The 16,532-nt window shown below is 40.6% G+C and overlaps 1 protein-coding gene across 1 annotated transcript in view; it reads left to right on the top strand.

Moving 5' to 3' along the window:
- The window catches only part of RAB38 (RAB38, member RAS oncogene family), a 57,102-nt gene extending 40,803 nt beyond the window's left edge, over positions 1-16,299 (top strand). Inside the window, exon 3 of the mRNA XM_049653192.1 lies at positions 15,191-16,299. Coding sequence (XP_049509149.1) covers positions 15,191-15,343 — 153 coding nt within the window. The 3' untranslated portion in view covers positions 15,344-16,299. The remainder of the gene's footprint in view (positions 1-15,190) is intronic.
- The last annotated feature ends 233 nt before the right edge of the window (positions 16,300-16,532 follow it).

Genomic DNA, 16,532 nt, shown 5'->3' with positions numbered 1-16,532 from the left:
CCCAGCACTTCTCCAGCTGAGTTTGGGGCTAAGGGACCTTTCTCTTGGGTGGTAAAGCTATGAGGATGTAAGCCCAGAGCCTGCTGGCAGCTCTCTCCCTCTTTACATGCAGAAAGCTGCTGAACAGATAGGGAAGAATGAAGCTGACCTGATGGTGTTTGAGAGCCTAATTTTATTTCCTAAGGTTTTTGGAGTGGCCTGGGTCATTCAGCAATTCTGTAACCCCTGGGAGCTACCCTTCAAATGACCTAGGCAATTCAATGGATTTCTGATTTTTGCAACCAAGAACTTATGGCTAATCATGTTGATAGAGTGCACTTGCTGTAGTAAATGATAGCTTAAATAAACGTCCTGTTCTTAAATTCTCAACTTGAGAAATCTTTCCCATTAAAGAAACGTTACTCTTAGGACTTGCACCAGTTTAACTGCATTGGAAAAAAGGCAGAATATAAATTCTCTCCTTTCACAGCTGATAAAACTAATGCCTGAGAGAAGACTTGACCTGTTCATAGTGACTAAGCTAGTTGTAGTAACATCAGGGCTAGGACCCAGCTCTCTTAATTAATGAACTGTCTAAAGCTATCCTGAGTTTAAAGAAAGTTCAGTATAATAGACTACAATATAAAAGAGCTCACAATATTTTGTTGTAATTTTAATTGGTATTAGTCCATTCTTCTCTCCCTTTCACAGCTCAGTTCGTTCATAAATTACTTGTTGGGCATGTATGTGCCAACAGGCCCTATATAAGCTGCTGGTAACAGTCCAAGTGCATAAAAGTGCCACTTCTGCTCTCAAGAAGTTTACTACCTACTGCGAAGGTAAATTTCTAAAAGACATTGCAGCCATTAAAGCTACTTTAGGGACTGTGATGGAAGCACCTGAGAGACATACCCAACCCGACCCAGCTCAGGTTGGGACATGGGGCATTGGCCAGGGAAGGCTCCCCAAAGGGGATGATGTCAGGACCTTGTCATCACGTCAGGCCCATTGTTTCCAGCTTTATTATTAACATTGTCTCTCGCTACTCTCCTATTAAAAACATACATAAACTTCCTTTGGGGCTAGCATCAGAAAAATGGAGAAAGGCAAAAATATCTAGCGCTGCTTAGGTAAGGGTGGAAGACCACAAGTATAACACAAAGGCAGTTAACAGATGTCTCTCTGCATCCATCCCCTCACCATCCATAGCCACTTCTAGAGGCGCTGCACTACTCCTCAGCAGTAATTGCCAACTTGTGCAGAGAGGAACACTAGTTATATGAGATAGCGTTCTGTGAGATAAGAGTTCTGTGATCAGATGAGGTAATGGAATACTGTATACTTGTTCTCTACTTGGAGATGGGAGAGGAAAGTGGAGCTGCTTAATTCTCTCTGACCCTCCCATCCCAACCCGAATCTGCCTTTCCTCGATTCATGTTGTTGTTGCGGATCCTTACCCTCTGCTCCCAGTTCTGCTGTGTTTCTTTGGTTCCTCACATGTCCCCCCACCCCAGATGCTAAAACCCTTTTCCATCTAATGCAAGAAGTTCAATCACATGCTACATTGCATAAGCTTCTAGGACTCGAGCAATCCAGTGGTAAAGAATCATCTTGAGGGGCGCCTAAATGGCTCAACTAACCGTCCGACTTTGACTCAGGTCATGATCTCAGGGTTCATAGGTTCCAGCCCGGCTTTGTGCTGACAGCTCAGAGCCTGGAGTCTGCCTCAGATCCTGTGTCTCCCTCTCTCTGCCCCTCCGCCACTCATGCTCTGTCTCTGTCTCTCTCTAAAAAACAAATAAACATTATTTTTTTTATAAAGAAACATTTTGGAATTTTTTTTAACTTAGCTTTTCATAAAATTATTTGGCCATAAGATGCCTTTTTTTTTCCTACCTTGTTATGAAACTTCAGAACCCACTTTGACATACCTTGCTCTATCAAAGAAGTATATTATGTTTGTGCCTGCAAACTTTCTCATAGACAACTTAGTATTTAATCAAGTGTTTTCTTTTTTTTCAGGGCTTATTATATTCTGGCCCTATTGCTGAGTTCTTTCACGTAGCTCATTTCTTTTTAATAACATCTTAAACAAACTTGTGAAGCTGACATTTTTTCTCACAATTATAGGTAAAGAAACTGAGGCACCAGTCATGCATGATTGCATGCTTGGTGACTTTTGGCGATTTCCCTGAGGTTACATAGTTAGCAATTGGCAGGGCTAGGATAGTTCTGAGTCCTTTTACTGTACCTTTCCTTTTAAATAAACCAATTTGTAAGCAATAAAAATTCAAGATACCCAACGATTATGAAACTGGAAAATGTACCCAAATTTCACCTAAAAGTTCAAAGCAGAGTAAAATGAAATCCTTGTGAATCAATTAGATGTCAGTAGCTAATTACTTCCAAGTGAGATATATCCACTCTGTAGGCCTACAGATAGAGATGGAGTAAGGATAATCCAAGCAAGGCACATTGAGAGAATGGCCTGTGGTTTAGTTCAGTTGGAGTTCAGCTAAGTGAGGGGAGCCAGCAGAGATGAGCCAAGAGAATTAAGGGGGAGCCCTGTTGGTTGGCTCAATGTAGTGGTTTGGACTAATTCTGATTAGGCAAGGTGAGACAGCAACGTTTTTCGAGCTGGGAATTAGGGTGAGGTATCATGGTCACTACACTTTAGTTAGAGTAGTCAGGGGATAGTTTGAAAGGAGTATGGAAAACAGTGGCCATGGGAAGAAAACAGAGGGATGTGACCATAGACGAGACTACATAGGGCCTGGCTTAGGGCAAAATGTCACAACAATTGTGAGATGGAGCTCATCATTATCGTTATGTCTGAGCAGAGGCAGGAGACGCCAGGGCTAATAAAATAATCACATAATGACTGGCACCATGGTTTATTAAAGTGAAGATTGTAGAGAGTTTGATGAATAGTGCCTGGTCCATGAAAAGAGATCAATGATTATTTGCTGAATAATAAGTTATTTCATTTAGTTACATGATACATCAATATTACATGGTAGGAACTATGAAATGACGCATCTCTTCTTTGCTACTACAAGCTTGTAGAATGAAGAAAAGGGTAGTGTTATTCCACAGAAAAAATAAAATTAAAAAAAAAAGAAAAAAAAATTATATAGCCTATGCTAAGCACTGCCTTAAGGAGGTTGCCCAGTCCAAGAATGACTTGTTATCCGAGTGTGGAATTTAGGAGTTAGACCTCAGAGACATGGAAGTGTAGACTTTGGTTCTACCATTGAAGCCAGGGTTCTGGTAGTTGGCTAGTACCATGGCATTCCAAACATAAAGGGAGTGCTAAAAGATGCATTTGTTTATTTTGTCAGTACATCATCTTTTATGCATACTTTTTGTTGCTTGTGTTTTCCCCCACACTGATGTTATTCTAACAATGGTGGTAGAAAGCATTTCATTTATGCTATCAGGAAAAGCAAAGGTTTCAAACTCTCTGCTAGAGTTAGTTGAGGGCTGGACAAAAGGGCCGTATATTAAGAAAATATAAACTACAGGCCTGAGAAGTAGTTGTAAAGCTCGAATTGACCATTCATTCAGTTTCATAAAAATTCTTGAGAAAAGATGATAATAAAATATTCATATATAATATATAGTCATAAATATATATGATGTTACCCAATTTCTGCTTTTGCCCCTAATATAATGATTTCTAATTCTCATAATTCTGTCAGGAGGGTGCTGTTATCTTTATATTCTAGGTGATGCCCAATAAAGGTGAATATTTTGCCTAAGTTTATTATCTAGTTATTAAATAGTGGAAGTCACCTGAAATAGCTTTTGAAATATCAGGGCATAAATAATTATTTTTAAAAGAGCAAAAGAAGTATCTAATGCAGGTCTGCTCAGCTGCAAAGCCTTTAGTAGTTCAGCTTGATTTTTATAAAATGTTTCAGTCAGTCTTCCTTCCATTTCACCCAAAAATAATGGTGTCAGATCATAACTGAAAAACAAGATAAGGAAAGGCAGTTTGACTTGTGAAATAAATTCTGTTGTGAATAAGTTTTCCTTTTCACTCCCTGCAGAGATCACCCCCATCTGAAATTATTTTCGGGTTGAAACCTGTACTTGTTACTCTGGAGGGCCCTTGTTAACAAGCTCATTCATTTGTTCATGCATTCTTTCATCCGTTCATTCATTTACTCAACGTGTTCTAGGTGCCTACTGTCAGCAGGCACTGTGCTAGACACTGGGATGTAGCCACGAAGCCCCCCAGGAGCTCCCAGTGCAGTGGAGGACACAGACTAACAAGCCATTACGTATTGACCAGTGGCAGGTGCTAGAATAGAGGGATGTTTGTCCAGCCTCTGGGAGTCAGAGGCAACTTCTCACAAGAGGATTGTATTTATCTGAGGACCGATACGTAATGTGTAGGTGCTTCATCCGTGTGTATCATTTAATTCTTACATTCTAACAAGAACCCTATGACATGTGGTTATCATTAGCCTCATTTTACAGTTTAAGCAGGAAGGCTCAGGGTTTGGATTTGCTCTTGGTCCCAGAGTCAGGGACAGTAGCAAGTTTTAAAGCTTGATTCCAAAGCTCATTCTCTTTCCATTATATCCTGCTGCTTCCTGGGACAACAATGTTCCAGTCTTAATCCTCAGACTTGGCACACAGAGGTTCCAGAGTGCAAGCATTTAATTATGATAGAAATGAATTATTAAACAGATAATTTCTACTCATAGTTAACACTCAAAAAATATGACTTTGAATTGAGTAAGTCCAGCAAATACTGTGGACACACAGTTTATTCTGTAAGTGTATCACTCCTCAGTCTTCTAACCTGTAAAATAGATTAGTAATATATCCACCTCTCAGCATGTACTAAGGGTGAAATGTGGTTACTCATGAAGCATATATAGCATAGTACCTGAGTAAATGTTCAATAGTAAGTGTTCAGTAAATACTAGCAAGTATTACTATTAAAAAAAAATATTTATTTATTTTTAGAGAGAGAGAGAGAGAGAGAGAGAGAGAGAAAGCATGCATGTATGAGGGAGGGAGGGACAGAGAAAGAGAGGAAGAGAAAGAATTCCAAGCAGGCTCCACGCTGTCAGTGTAGAGCCTGATGCAGGGCTCAATCTCATGAACCGTGAGGTCATGACCTGAACCAAAATCAAGAGTCAGATGTTTAACTGACTGAGCCACCCAGCAAGTGTTGCTGTTAATATTTTGGGTCTGGTGGGCCATTTATCTTCTCAAACTGATGTATGAGCAAGTATTTTTACTGAAGGCTGCTGTCTTCATTAATAAGGTTTATAAAATCTGGCTTAATGGTAGTTTTTATGCTTATATTTATTCTTTATTGTCTTTTCAAAACTGATTATTGGGTAGGCAAACACTGTTTCAGTATACTACTCATAGTGAGGGACATTAAAAAAACACTGTATTGAAAGCCAAATGTTAATAGAGACAAAATCTATGAATGTTTTGATTCTTTATAGCCATTAGTGGTAAGTCATACATTACATATTGAAGTTGGCAGTGTATCTCAGGAATGGTAAACTCTAAAAAAGATCTTGGGAACTGTGTGTCCCTAGTTAGCCTGCTGTGGGAAAAGAGACGGGGATGGTGAACTCACATTCCTCTAGGAGCCATGAAGTTAAGGGTATGAGAGAGGTAGGTGGCAAACTGGAGAGTGAATATGTGCCATTTAAAGACATTTAAAATAAAAAAAAAAAATAAGTAAATAAATGCCTGTGGGCCAAACATACCACACTGCAATTGCTCATTCATAATTTTTGAAATTTAGAAAGAAAGCCCTGGCCACCAAGGTAGGAGACTTGAGTCTTCATTCTTTCCATGGACATTTATAGAGAGGAGTATGGCTCAGTAGGTTAAGAGCAAGGGCTCTGGGCTTCAGTCTGGCTTTGCCATCTAACAGCGCAGAACTTTCAGGGGTCAAAGGAGAAGGATCTGAGCATGGGCTGGGGAACTAGGTGCTGAAAGTTTGACTTGCTGGCTGCGTGACCCTGGGAAAAATTTTAACTTCTCTATCCTTCCATTTCCTCGCCTGAGTTTTTGTGAGGATTAGCTTAGTTCGTAAAGGTAAACTAGATAAATGGTACCTCGCAGACAGTGAGTTTCAACAGGTTTCAACTAACTTTGGCAGTTTTGTTTAGAGGCTTCTTATGCACCAAACACTGTGCTGGGAGCCAGGAACACAAACATAATAAGATAAAATCCATTTTTAAGAACACAGGCGATAAGTGGTTATGAGTCACTGGTAAGTGCCAGGTGTGTACAAAGTGCCAAGCAGCCCTGACGATACATTTCATAATGCTGAGAGAAGGCTATTTAGCAGAGATATTTACAGAAACAAATAAGTATGCAAGCAGCAAGAGCTAAGAGGCAGCCTGTGTGATGCCAGGCAAGTCACTTTCCTTCTCTGTTGCGTTAATTTCTGCATGTGTCAAAGAGATCAATTTGAATTAGTGGTATCTGATTTCCCTGGTAAGTGGCAAGTTTGGAGATGTTTCACGGCTGAGGTGGGGTTTCTGAGGCTGCTAGATTGATGGCAAGGGCATCAGAGAAGAGAGCTTTAAAGTATGAGGCCCGAGGGCTACAGAAGACAGGGGAGAAATGGGGTATAACATGAACTTGGACATCTAACATGGAGGACAGGGGCTGAGGCAGGGCTACAGTAGAGTGGAGAGATCTTGTCAGAGGGACACAGTCTTTGGAGCTGATTTTATCTGTAGACTTTCCTCTTCTTCACCAGTATCTACATGCTGACAATGTGACTCTGTCCTATGTTGAAATCAATGACAATATAGCTCCATCTGTCCTTCCCAGTGCCTGTTAGGTAGATGCAAAGTAACTTTCAGACAACAGGGCATCATTAGGATGTGGTTTTTCTGAAGCACACTCTTCAGTGTAAAACCATGGGGTTTGGATGCAGGCAGACCTTTGCTTGGGCACTTACAACCTTTTGGCCATAGACCTTGAGAAGTCAACAGGGAGAAGAAAAAGAAAATACATAAGCTCCAAGGGTTGGAGCTGGAAACCAGATTCTGCCCCTTCCTGTCCCTGAGACCTGGTGTATGCCATTTAGCCTCCCTGTACCTCACTTTTCTCATTGGTAAAATGAGGTCAGAGCCTCCCACCTCGGCTTTCTTGTGAAAATTAAATGAAATGCCAACTTCTGAGAACAGTGTTGGAGATAGAGGGCTCAGTTTAGAGGAGCCCCAGTAGAAGAAGCTCAAGATTGAGAGGAAGCCGTTACCGGAAGGATGGGGGGTGATATTACAGATGAGGGAGGAAAGAAGTACAAAGCAGACAAAAACACAGGTGTCCATTGTGCCTGCCCCATATTAGATATGAACTAAGGCAAATGAAAACCAGCAAACTGCTTAGCACTTATGTGCTCAATAAACAAGTACTGAATCTTAGAGAAAGAAAGTATTTGAAAAGCCCTGTTCTGCGCAAGACTTCTTACAGTGGTAGTGTTACCCTGCGGGCCATCTGCTCTAATTAAAATTTCACGGGGCTGAGGAATTTAGTGCCCTAACCTCAGGGCCTCTGGTACACTTGGTGTTTTGTTTGAGGTTGATGTATTTGGAAAGATTAGAGGAGGAAGAATTCTTTGCCAGTTTTTAACTAGGCAGAAGTGAAGGTTTTCTGCTAGAATATTTTTGCTCTCTGGCACTGGGGGGTCAGAGATTAAATAATTTGCCACCAGACAGATGTTCTGAAGAGCTAATTAAAAAACTGACAAGTACCCAAGACCTCATATAGTTAGATTTATATTCCATCCTCTACAGGAAGATCACAATCACTACAGCTTAAAATCCCTATATTAAATGATACTTCCAGAAAGTTCATTTTGAAATTAAAAAAAAATGGCATTAAAGACATTCTTAATTATAGAAGTATGTCTCAAATCTGGATGCATATTTTAAAGAAATGGAGAACCTTTTTAAAAATACTTACGCTGGGCCCCATCCCAGACCAATCATATCAACGTCTGGGAGGAGGGTCTCAGTAACAGATTTTTTTGAACTCTTTAAATGATTTGAATATGCAGCCAGGATTGAGAACTACTGATCTAGAAATAAAACTATTTTAATCTCTGTATTAATCCTGGGAGACACTACAATGTAATATATGTGAACAGAATAAGAATTGGAGTGAGGTCGGTTTAAGCCGAAAAGACAGGTTGATCACAATCACATACTCCCCTGGGTAAATTACTTAACCTTGTTAAAGGTCAAAATTTTGTTACCTTTAAAATATGGCTATTAGCTTTTTAATAGATTTTTATGAGGATTGGATGTGAACATTATGTCATAAGTAAAGGACCTGCTATACGCCCAGCATGGAGTAGACACTCAGCAGTCACCCTGGTGGTCACTACCATTTATTTATTTTTTTTTGTTTTTTTTTTTTTTTTTTTTTAACATTTATTTATTTTTGAGAGAGAGAGAGAGAGAGAGAGAGACAGAGCATGAGTGGGGGTGGGGCGGTGGGTAGAGACACACACACACACACACACACACACACACACACACAGAATCGGAAACAGGCTCCAGGCTCTGAGCTGTCAGCACAGAGCCAGATGCAGGGCTTGAACTTACAAACCGTGAGATCATGACCTGAGCCGAAGTTGGAATCTTAACTGACTGAGCCACCCAGGTGCCCCATCACTACCATTTATTTTTACTAAAATGCTTTGCTGGGAATTTTAAGCCTTTTTCTTAGGTATGCTTATTAATATGAATGAAAAGATTTTGAGTAGAGACACAAAGATGAGCATACATAAACCTAACACAGTCTGCACAATAGAGCATCTTGTCACACTGCAATTTGTAAATACATCATAGTCAGATTCAGCTTGAGTGTACATATCATCAAAGTCATAGAGCGTATAAATTTCCTCCTAGAGATGTTACTGCTCTCTAGAATGAATGCCAATAAACATTCCCAGGTAGCATTTTTCACTTAAGCCAGCAGCTGTGTTTCTTTACAATCACCTGGAAAATGTGGACTTAGCTGTGACGACTTGGGTGCCAAGTAGCTCAATCAATTATATTGCAATATAATTGCCCAAAGGGTCTGAACCTGTAGTTCTATCAGGTGCATTTTGATTATCCACACTAGCCATGGACAGAAGGAGAGAGGGAAGTTTGCTGTTTTGCCATTCCTTATCTGAGCCTAGGCCCTTGGCTGTGACCTCAGTGGTATATAGACAGACAGTAGGACCAGCAATACAAATGAACCTTGCTGGAGGCCCTGAATACATGTTCCTACCTTTTTTTTTTTTTTAAGAGAGGGGTTTATTTTATTTTATTTTATTTTTTAAATGTATTTATTTGTTTTGTAGAGAGAAAGCAAGCAAGCATGGGAGAGAGGCAGAGATAGAGGGAGAGAGAGACTCCCATGTAGGCTCCAAACTGTCAGCTCAGAGCCTGACATAGGGCTTGATCCCACAAACTGTGAGATCATGACCTGAGCCAAAATCAAGAGTCAGGTGCTTAACTGACTGAGCCACCCAGGCACCTCAGCTCCCACCTTTTTTATGCTGGAAACATGTGTCCTAGCCATAGTGTTCCTTTATTTGTTTGTGGGACTATTTTGGCGGAGCTGAGATGAGGGTCTGGCGCTAAGCCTGTGCTTTCAGCATTTTATCCCTTACTTTTTATTGTAAGCATATGGTAAATATTGCGGTACGTATTAGTGTTTACTCTTCTCCTTGGACTTGTACCTGTCCCCACCACTTACTAGTGTGTGTCTTGAGGTCAGCCAATTACCCCTTCTCAATCTGTTTCCTCAGCTGCAAAATGAAGGAATCGAATACACATATTATTGTGTTCTGCCAATGAGAAAATGAAAATATAGTGATAACATTTGTTGAATGTGTATTTCTGAGTAGTTGAGTATTTCACGTGTTCTCACTATTAATATATATTAACTTATAACCACCTGTAAAGTAGATCCCTTAATTCCCTTTTTTACAGATAAGGACACTGAGGTATGGAGTGGTTAAAGTAATTTTTTCAAGGTCACACAGCCAGAAAGTGGAGGAGCTGAGATGAGTTTGGCTTCATGCCTGCGCTCAAAACACTGCATACCAGGCCTTTTCATAGAGGGCATGTGGTAAATAATAGTGTTTGCTCCTCTTCTGAGCTTCCTCTGACAATTTCTGATCTGAAATAGGTATGGCATGGCAACAGCACCATGGTTCGCCTGATAGCCATTTACTAAATACTTATTGATAGATTAATTGATAAAACAGTGCTCAGGTTGTGTACAGTTTTGCCTAGTAATGGATTTGTATCATATTGTGTTTATTGACACTTGACCTGCAGAAAACCCTCAGTGACTCTACGTGGCCCCTTAGCATTCAAGGCTCTTCAGTGATCTGGAGTGATCTGCCCTTTCCAACCTCATTATACCTCTGCTATTTATACAAACCTTGCTGGGGTTTAAGCTCAGTTAAGGATGGGACTTATTTGGTCATCTTTTTCTTTGTATGTCTACTACTTGGGGGAATCTGAATAATATTGACGGAATGAATGACTGAATGTGTCTCAGCCATCATGAGCTGCCACGTTGTTCCTATGTGCAAAAAAGCAGGTGCTAGCACTTCTTGGCTCTGATGGATCCCTTTGTCCAGCCCCATCCTCCATGATCCCATGTCCTAGTCCTGACCCCAACTAGCTTTTACCAGGTGTTAAACTTTCCAACAGTTTTACCAGCATCATCCTATCTTTTGTGAAAATGATCCTGCTAGGCTGCCACTAATTGGGCTTAGGTTTTTCTTGTGTTTCTTATAATGATGATGAGTTTTCATAGATTTGTCCACACTTGCATTTCACTCACCTCATTACTGGATTTTGCCAATTTGCACATTAATGAAAGTAAACCCTATTTAAAGGGCAGGTTAAGGGGCGCCTGGGTGGCTTGGTCGGTTAGGCGTCTGACTTCGTCTCAGGTCATGATCTCGCAGTCCGTGAGTTCGAGCCCCGCGTCGGGCTCTGTGCTGACAGCTCGGAGCCTGGAGCCTGTTTCGGATTCTGTGTCTCCCTCTCTCTCTGCCCCTCCCCTGTTCATGCTCTGTGTCTCTCTGTCTCAAAAATAAATAAACGTTAAAAAAAATTTTTTTTAAATAAAAAATAAAAAAAAATAAAGGGCATGTTAATATATGAGTGGAAGTTTAAAAAATACTACTGACTAGTCTAATTTTACATTGTAGGTGAAGGGGGGCCTTTTTAATGCTTAAGATGTGTTTTTCCTATTACATAAACATGTTTTTCTTCTAATGTATGAAAGAGAAAGGAGCTAAGATTTATTTAGCACCTATGAGGCCTAACACTGCAGTAAGAACTTCTGTTTGTTATTGCACTTGATCTTCAAAACAATCCTGGAAAGAAATATAGCATGATAAGAACCAGGCTTTGATGTCAGAAAGACCTAGGTGTGGCCCCCAACCCACCCACTGCATGATCTTGGGGAAGTCTCTTAATGATCTTGGCAGGTCAGGTCTAGTGACCCAGAAGAGGTCCTACAGGATGAGCCAAGAGGATCTCTGGCTGAGCTTAGGATGGAAATCAAATGCAAGCCAGCAGGAGGTGAAAGCAGAATTTACTGATGATGTAGAGAGAGCAGATACAGGTGGAGGGTCCAGGAGACTCAGAAAAGAAAGGAGCATGAGTCTTGTCTTTGTTTCAGGTCTGGGGGTTTTGATTAAGGATAGATGGTCCAGTGGTGTATGTACTCTCTCAAGAATCCAGGAACTGGTGAGACAAAGACAAAGACCCAGCTGTCATTCATGGGAACCAAGGGTCCTTGGTAAAAAGATGTCTAATGCTGGTGGTGTGGAATATGCATATAGTTTAACACACCTAGTAAAAGCCAGTTGGTAAAAGCCAGGATGTCTCATCTGGTCCTTCCTTAGGTGTTATCTCTTCTAGAGAAATCACTAACTCCTTGTCCCTTACAAGGAGGGCATGAGCTATATGCATTGTGAGGTGTGTGTAAAGCAGAGTAGGGGGGTGCAGATGTTGGCAGAAATAGAAGCAGGAAAGGGAGAAGAAAGCAGATTTTTATGGAGTCCTTCAGTTTCCCTGTCTCAGGAATCTACCTAAACTTAAGTTTTCTTATCTATAAATAGATATAATGACATCCATTTGGTATTTGAGGTGAGATTTTATTGCTTTCTTCCCTACACACAAACAATCGCCAAATGGGAACAAAAGTGTTGGTTTATTAATGGCTAGATAAGCAACCAAAGTTGCTTGGTTAAAACCAACCAAATGTAGGGCTTCTACAGAGAGATGTACTGGCCCATGAGGCCAGGGCTCAGAAGGCTGAGTGAAGCTACTCATTTCCACTTTTCTGGAACTGGAGACAGTAGAGGACCTGGACCTTCTAATTGGTCACATAAATAAGTGGCTGGGCTCAAGAGCAAACATGGAACTGAGTCTCTCCCAAAGAGCCAGGCTCTTTATAGGTCAGATTGCTGCCCGAGAGCAGATAGTTCAATTGTGACCCCTGGGCATAATAACTGGCAGAGGAAGAGGAGCAGAAGGCATGCCAAGCCTGGGTAAAGACGTGAAGGTGCAGTAACCCACCCAGCAGGGAACAGGGCAGAGGAAGCTGTTCTCTGTAGAATGGCTTTCAGGGAATGGGCACATATAGGAGCAAAAAGTAGCAAGGCCATCCTCAGGCCCAGCCTAACAATAACAGCAAAATCAGTGAGAACACAAACCAAACCCTTACTTCATAGGGCTTTAAATGGGATTAAGTAAATTATGTGTATAAAGTGCCCGGCATGAACACACTGGGCAAGCACCAATGACCACTATAACCTTTAAAGAGAGGGGCGCCTGGGTGGCGCAGTCGGTTAAGCGTCCGACTTCAGCCAGGTCACGATCTTGCGGTCCGTGAGTTCGAGCCCCGCGTCAGGCTCTGGGCTGATGGCTCGGAGCCTGGAGCCTGTTTCCGATTCTGTGTCTCCCTCTCTCTCTGCCCCTCCCCCGTTCATGCTCTGTCTCTCTCTGTCCCAAAAATAAATTAAAAACGTTGAAAAAAAAATTAAAAAAAAAAAATTAAAAAAATAAAGAGAAGCAGTTTTTCATCAGGTAAGTAGTGTCATCAAGACCATTGCATAGATGGAATGGAATGCATAGAGGAATGGAAGGCTCAGAGACATGAATTCTGGTATGGTATAAAAACCAGTAACAACAACAAGAACATCACAAACAAGCAAAACATAATTTTACCTTGTTTTAGATTTGGGAACCCTTGGAAGCATTTTTTTTTTTTTTTTTTTTTTTTAAGGGTCTGGACATGAAAGAAAATAATCAGAGGAAATGTCCTGGAACTCCAAAAGTTACTTTAAGCTTTCATAGGAGGTGAGCTCGGAAGTGGACTTGAAGGATGGGGAACATGTTAATGAATATTTGCATCCAATGTCATTAGCCACAGGTGCCATTTGGAAACCATCACCACTTCTTACGTTTTCCACATAGTATGACTTCATGCAGTGATCTCAAAATGTATCGACAACTGACATACATAAAAAGCTCAGAGATCAGAAGTTATACTTCAGATTGGACAAGGTCTTGCAGTGAAACAAGTTGACAAGAAAGTCCTTATCTCTTTATATTGACTATGATGAAACATGTCAGAGAAGTTTAACAAATTTGACTTTACCGGAGATCAAGGTTTTTTGTTTAGGATGCCAGTAGTAAATATTCTGTATTTCTCTGCTTTCTATTAGCAGGGGGAAAAAAAGCTATTTAATCTAGATTAACCTAATAAAGAGCATATTTGAGATTTAAATGTTTGCTCCACATTTTCCCCAAATTAAAGCTTATTTTATTCTTGAACACAGATTCAAATTTCTGATGTCATATTTTTCTTTGAAGAGTTATATCCATCTGGATTGTCTAGGTAATATCACAGTAATCACCTTAAATGTAGTGACGTCAAACAATAGGGTCATAATTCTCACTTGGTGCTACATGCATCATCACGGGCCACTTGGCTCCTCTTGATTCCCATTCATAGACCCAGGACAAGAGAATTTCCATCTTTGTGCTTCCACGATTTCAGAAGCAGGGAGAAATAAACATGGCAAATTAAGCATTGCCTTTTATTGCTTCTATACAAAAGGGAGACACGTCACTTCTCACATGTCATTGTCCAATGAAAGTCACATATCCGTGATTAACTTCAAAGAGGTCAGAGCAGTCCACTTCTCCCATTTGACCGAAAGGCAGACAGCCAGAAAATACTTATAAAATCACTAATGACCGCTGTAAGAGGTGTCTTATTATTCCTATTTCATATCAATGTCACGAAAGTAGTATGTGGAAGAGGGCAATTATGAACCTAAGTTAGACTGAAGACTTATGTATCTTATATAATATTATGCTTTACTGTAAGAGTATGTAAAAATGAGAAAGTTGCCCTCTACCTTCATTTCAACCTACTAAAAGTAAGTGAGACTAACAAACACTATTTCTCTGAAGTAACAAAATAAATATATCTGCTTTTGTGAAGGAATGAAAAGTAAAGCTTTTCAAAGGAATGTGAGGCAGGGGAGGAGAAAGAAGATGCGTTGATAGGGCATCCAAGAGATACTTAAATGAGTTGCCAAAAATATTGCTCTTTTGTCATACATAGGTCTCTGCTTCAGCATTATTTTAAAATATTGATAAGAAAAACTTTTGGGGGGGTCGGTGCCTGGGTGGCTTAGTCGATTAAACATCTGACTTTGGCCCAGGTCATGATCTCACAGTTTGTGGGTTCGAGCCCCGCATCGGGCTCTGTGCTGTCGGTTCAGAGCCTGGAGCCTGCTTCAGATTCTGTGTCTCCTTGTCTCTATGCCCCTCCCCCACTCATGCTCTGTCTGTCTCTCAAAAAATGAATAAACGTTAAAAAAAGAAAAAAAGAAAAACAAAAGAAAAACTTAAAAAAAAATTTTTTTTAAACGTTTATTTATTTTTGAGACAGAGAGAGACAGAGCATGAACAGGGGAGGGTCAGAGAGAGGGAGACACAGAATCTGAAACAGGCGCCAGGCTCTGAGCTGTCAGCACAGAGCCCGACGCAGGGCTCGAACTCACGGACCATGAGATCATGACCTGAGCCAAAGTCGGCCGCTTAACTGACTGAGCCACCCAGGCGCCAAGAAAAACATTTTATTTATTTATTTATTTTTACCCCCTCTGTAGGAGAATATAAACATTGATGAAGCCTCCAGATGCCTGGTGAAACATATACTTGCAAACGAGTGTGACCTGATGGAGTCCATTGAGCCGGACGTCGTGAAGCCCCATCTCACATCACCCAAGATTGTCAGCTGCTCCAGCTGTGCCAAATCCTAGTAGGCTTCTTTGCTGGCATATGATGGAAATAATCCCATTTATCTCATGTCTCAGTTCTTATCAATTTGAGTAAATGTCAGGATAGGGATACACATGCAGCAAGCCAAAGATCTATGCCTGTATATTTCCTAAAAGAGAGAAAAATAGCAAATGTTCTTTTCATGTTTTTCCCAGCATCAGCACAGTGTTTACGAGCTTGTTAAATATTTAGTCTGTTCCAAAATTCTGTCTTGTAGCCGACCACAGTTCTGGAGGGCCACAGTTCTGGAGGGCCAGCGTCTGCCCTGTTATTTTCTTCTTGGATTCAGCCATGGCCTCTAGTCTTAAAGAGAAAGGGGAGAAGAGCAGACTAGCTGTCAAGTTCAGCACTGGCTTTCACTTTGCCCCTGGTGCCTTTGTCCAGATTTCAATACACTCTCTGTTGGGCTGACAGGCCTATTAAGTAGAAACCTTTTTTTTCTCCAGAGATGACCTCCATTTCCAACAGCCCTAAGAGTTGTCTCTGATTTAGCCCTTCAGAGTCGAGTACACAGGCTTCCTGTGCTTTTCTTGCTTTTATTGTCCCTTGCCATGCCCTGAATGTTGGTTTAAGTGAAAACTGTATGAAAAGACCTGCCTCCATATGTGCCTTTCTGTTCACTTTCTCTGACTTAAGCCGTGGGGCTCTTCTGTTCATGTAATATATATTATATATATTTTCACAAGTGGAAAATAAAACATTACAAGATGCTGTTTCCCTATTTCTGAAAATGCTTTAAGTGTCTTAATACTGTGATTTTTTTTTTTTGACTGTGTAGCCATGGTTCTCAAGACCCATTTCTAAAATTTTTTTCAAAATGCAATGAGAAAAGTACACTTAAAGGAACTTCTGGGCACTATTATACTTAGATGAGTCTATCTATTGTTCATTTCAGCATTTAGGCCAAGCAGTGTATCTACATTTTCTTGGTTAAGGAGAGGAATATATTTTCATATGTTGTAATCAAGAATATGGTCTAATAGCAGACCAATCAACATGCAAAGAAACAACTAAAATATGCATGATAATATTTTGGTTTACCCAATGGCTATGGTGCTGATATGCTGAAGATAGGTACTGCTTTTTTTTTTTTTTTCCATTTATTTACTTTTGAGAGACAGAGCAAGACAGAGCATAAGCGGGGAAGGGCAGAGAGAGGCGGGGACACAG

This window comes from Panthera uncia, chromosome D1 (genome assembly GCF_023721935.1).
Source record: "Panthera uncia isolate 11264 chromosome D1, Puncia_PCG_1.0, whole genome shotgun sequence".
NCBI lineage: Eukaryota > Metazoa > Chordata > Mammalia > Carnivora > Felidae > Panthera > Panthera uncia.
The sequence above is the reverse complement of the archived record's forward strand: the minus strand, read 5'-3'. Positions and strand labels throughout refer to the sequence as shown.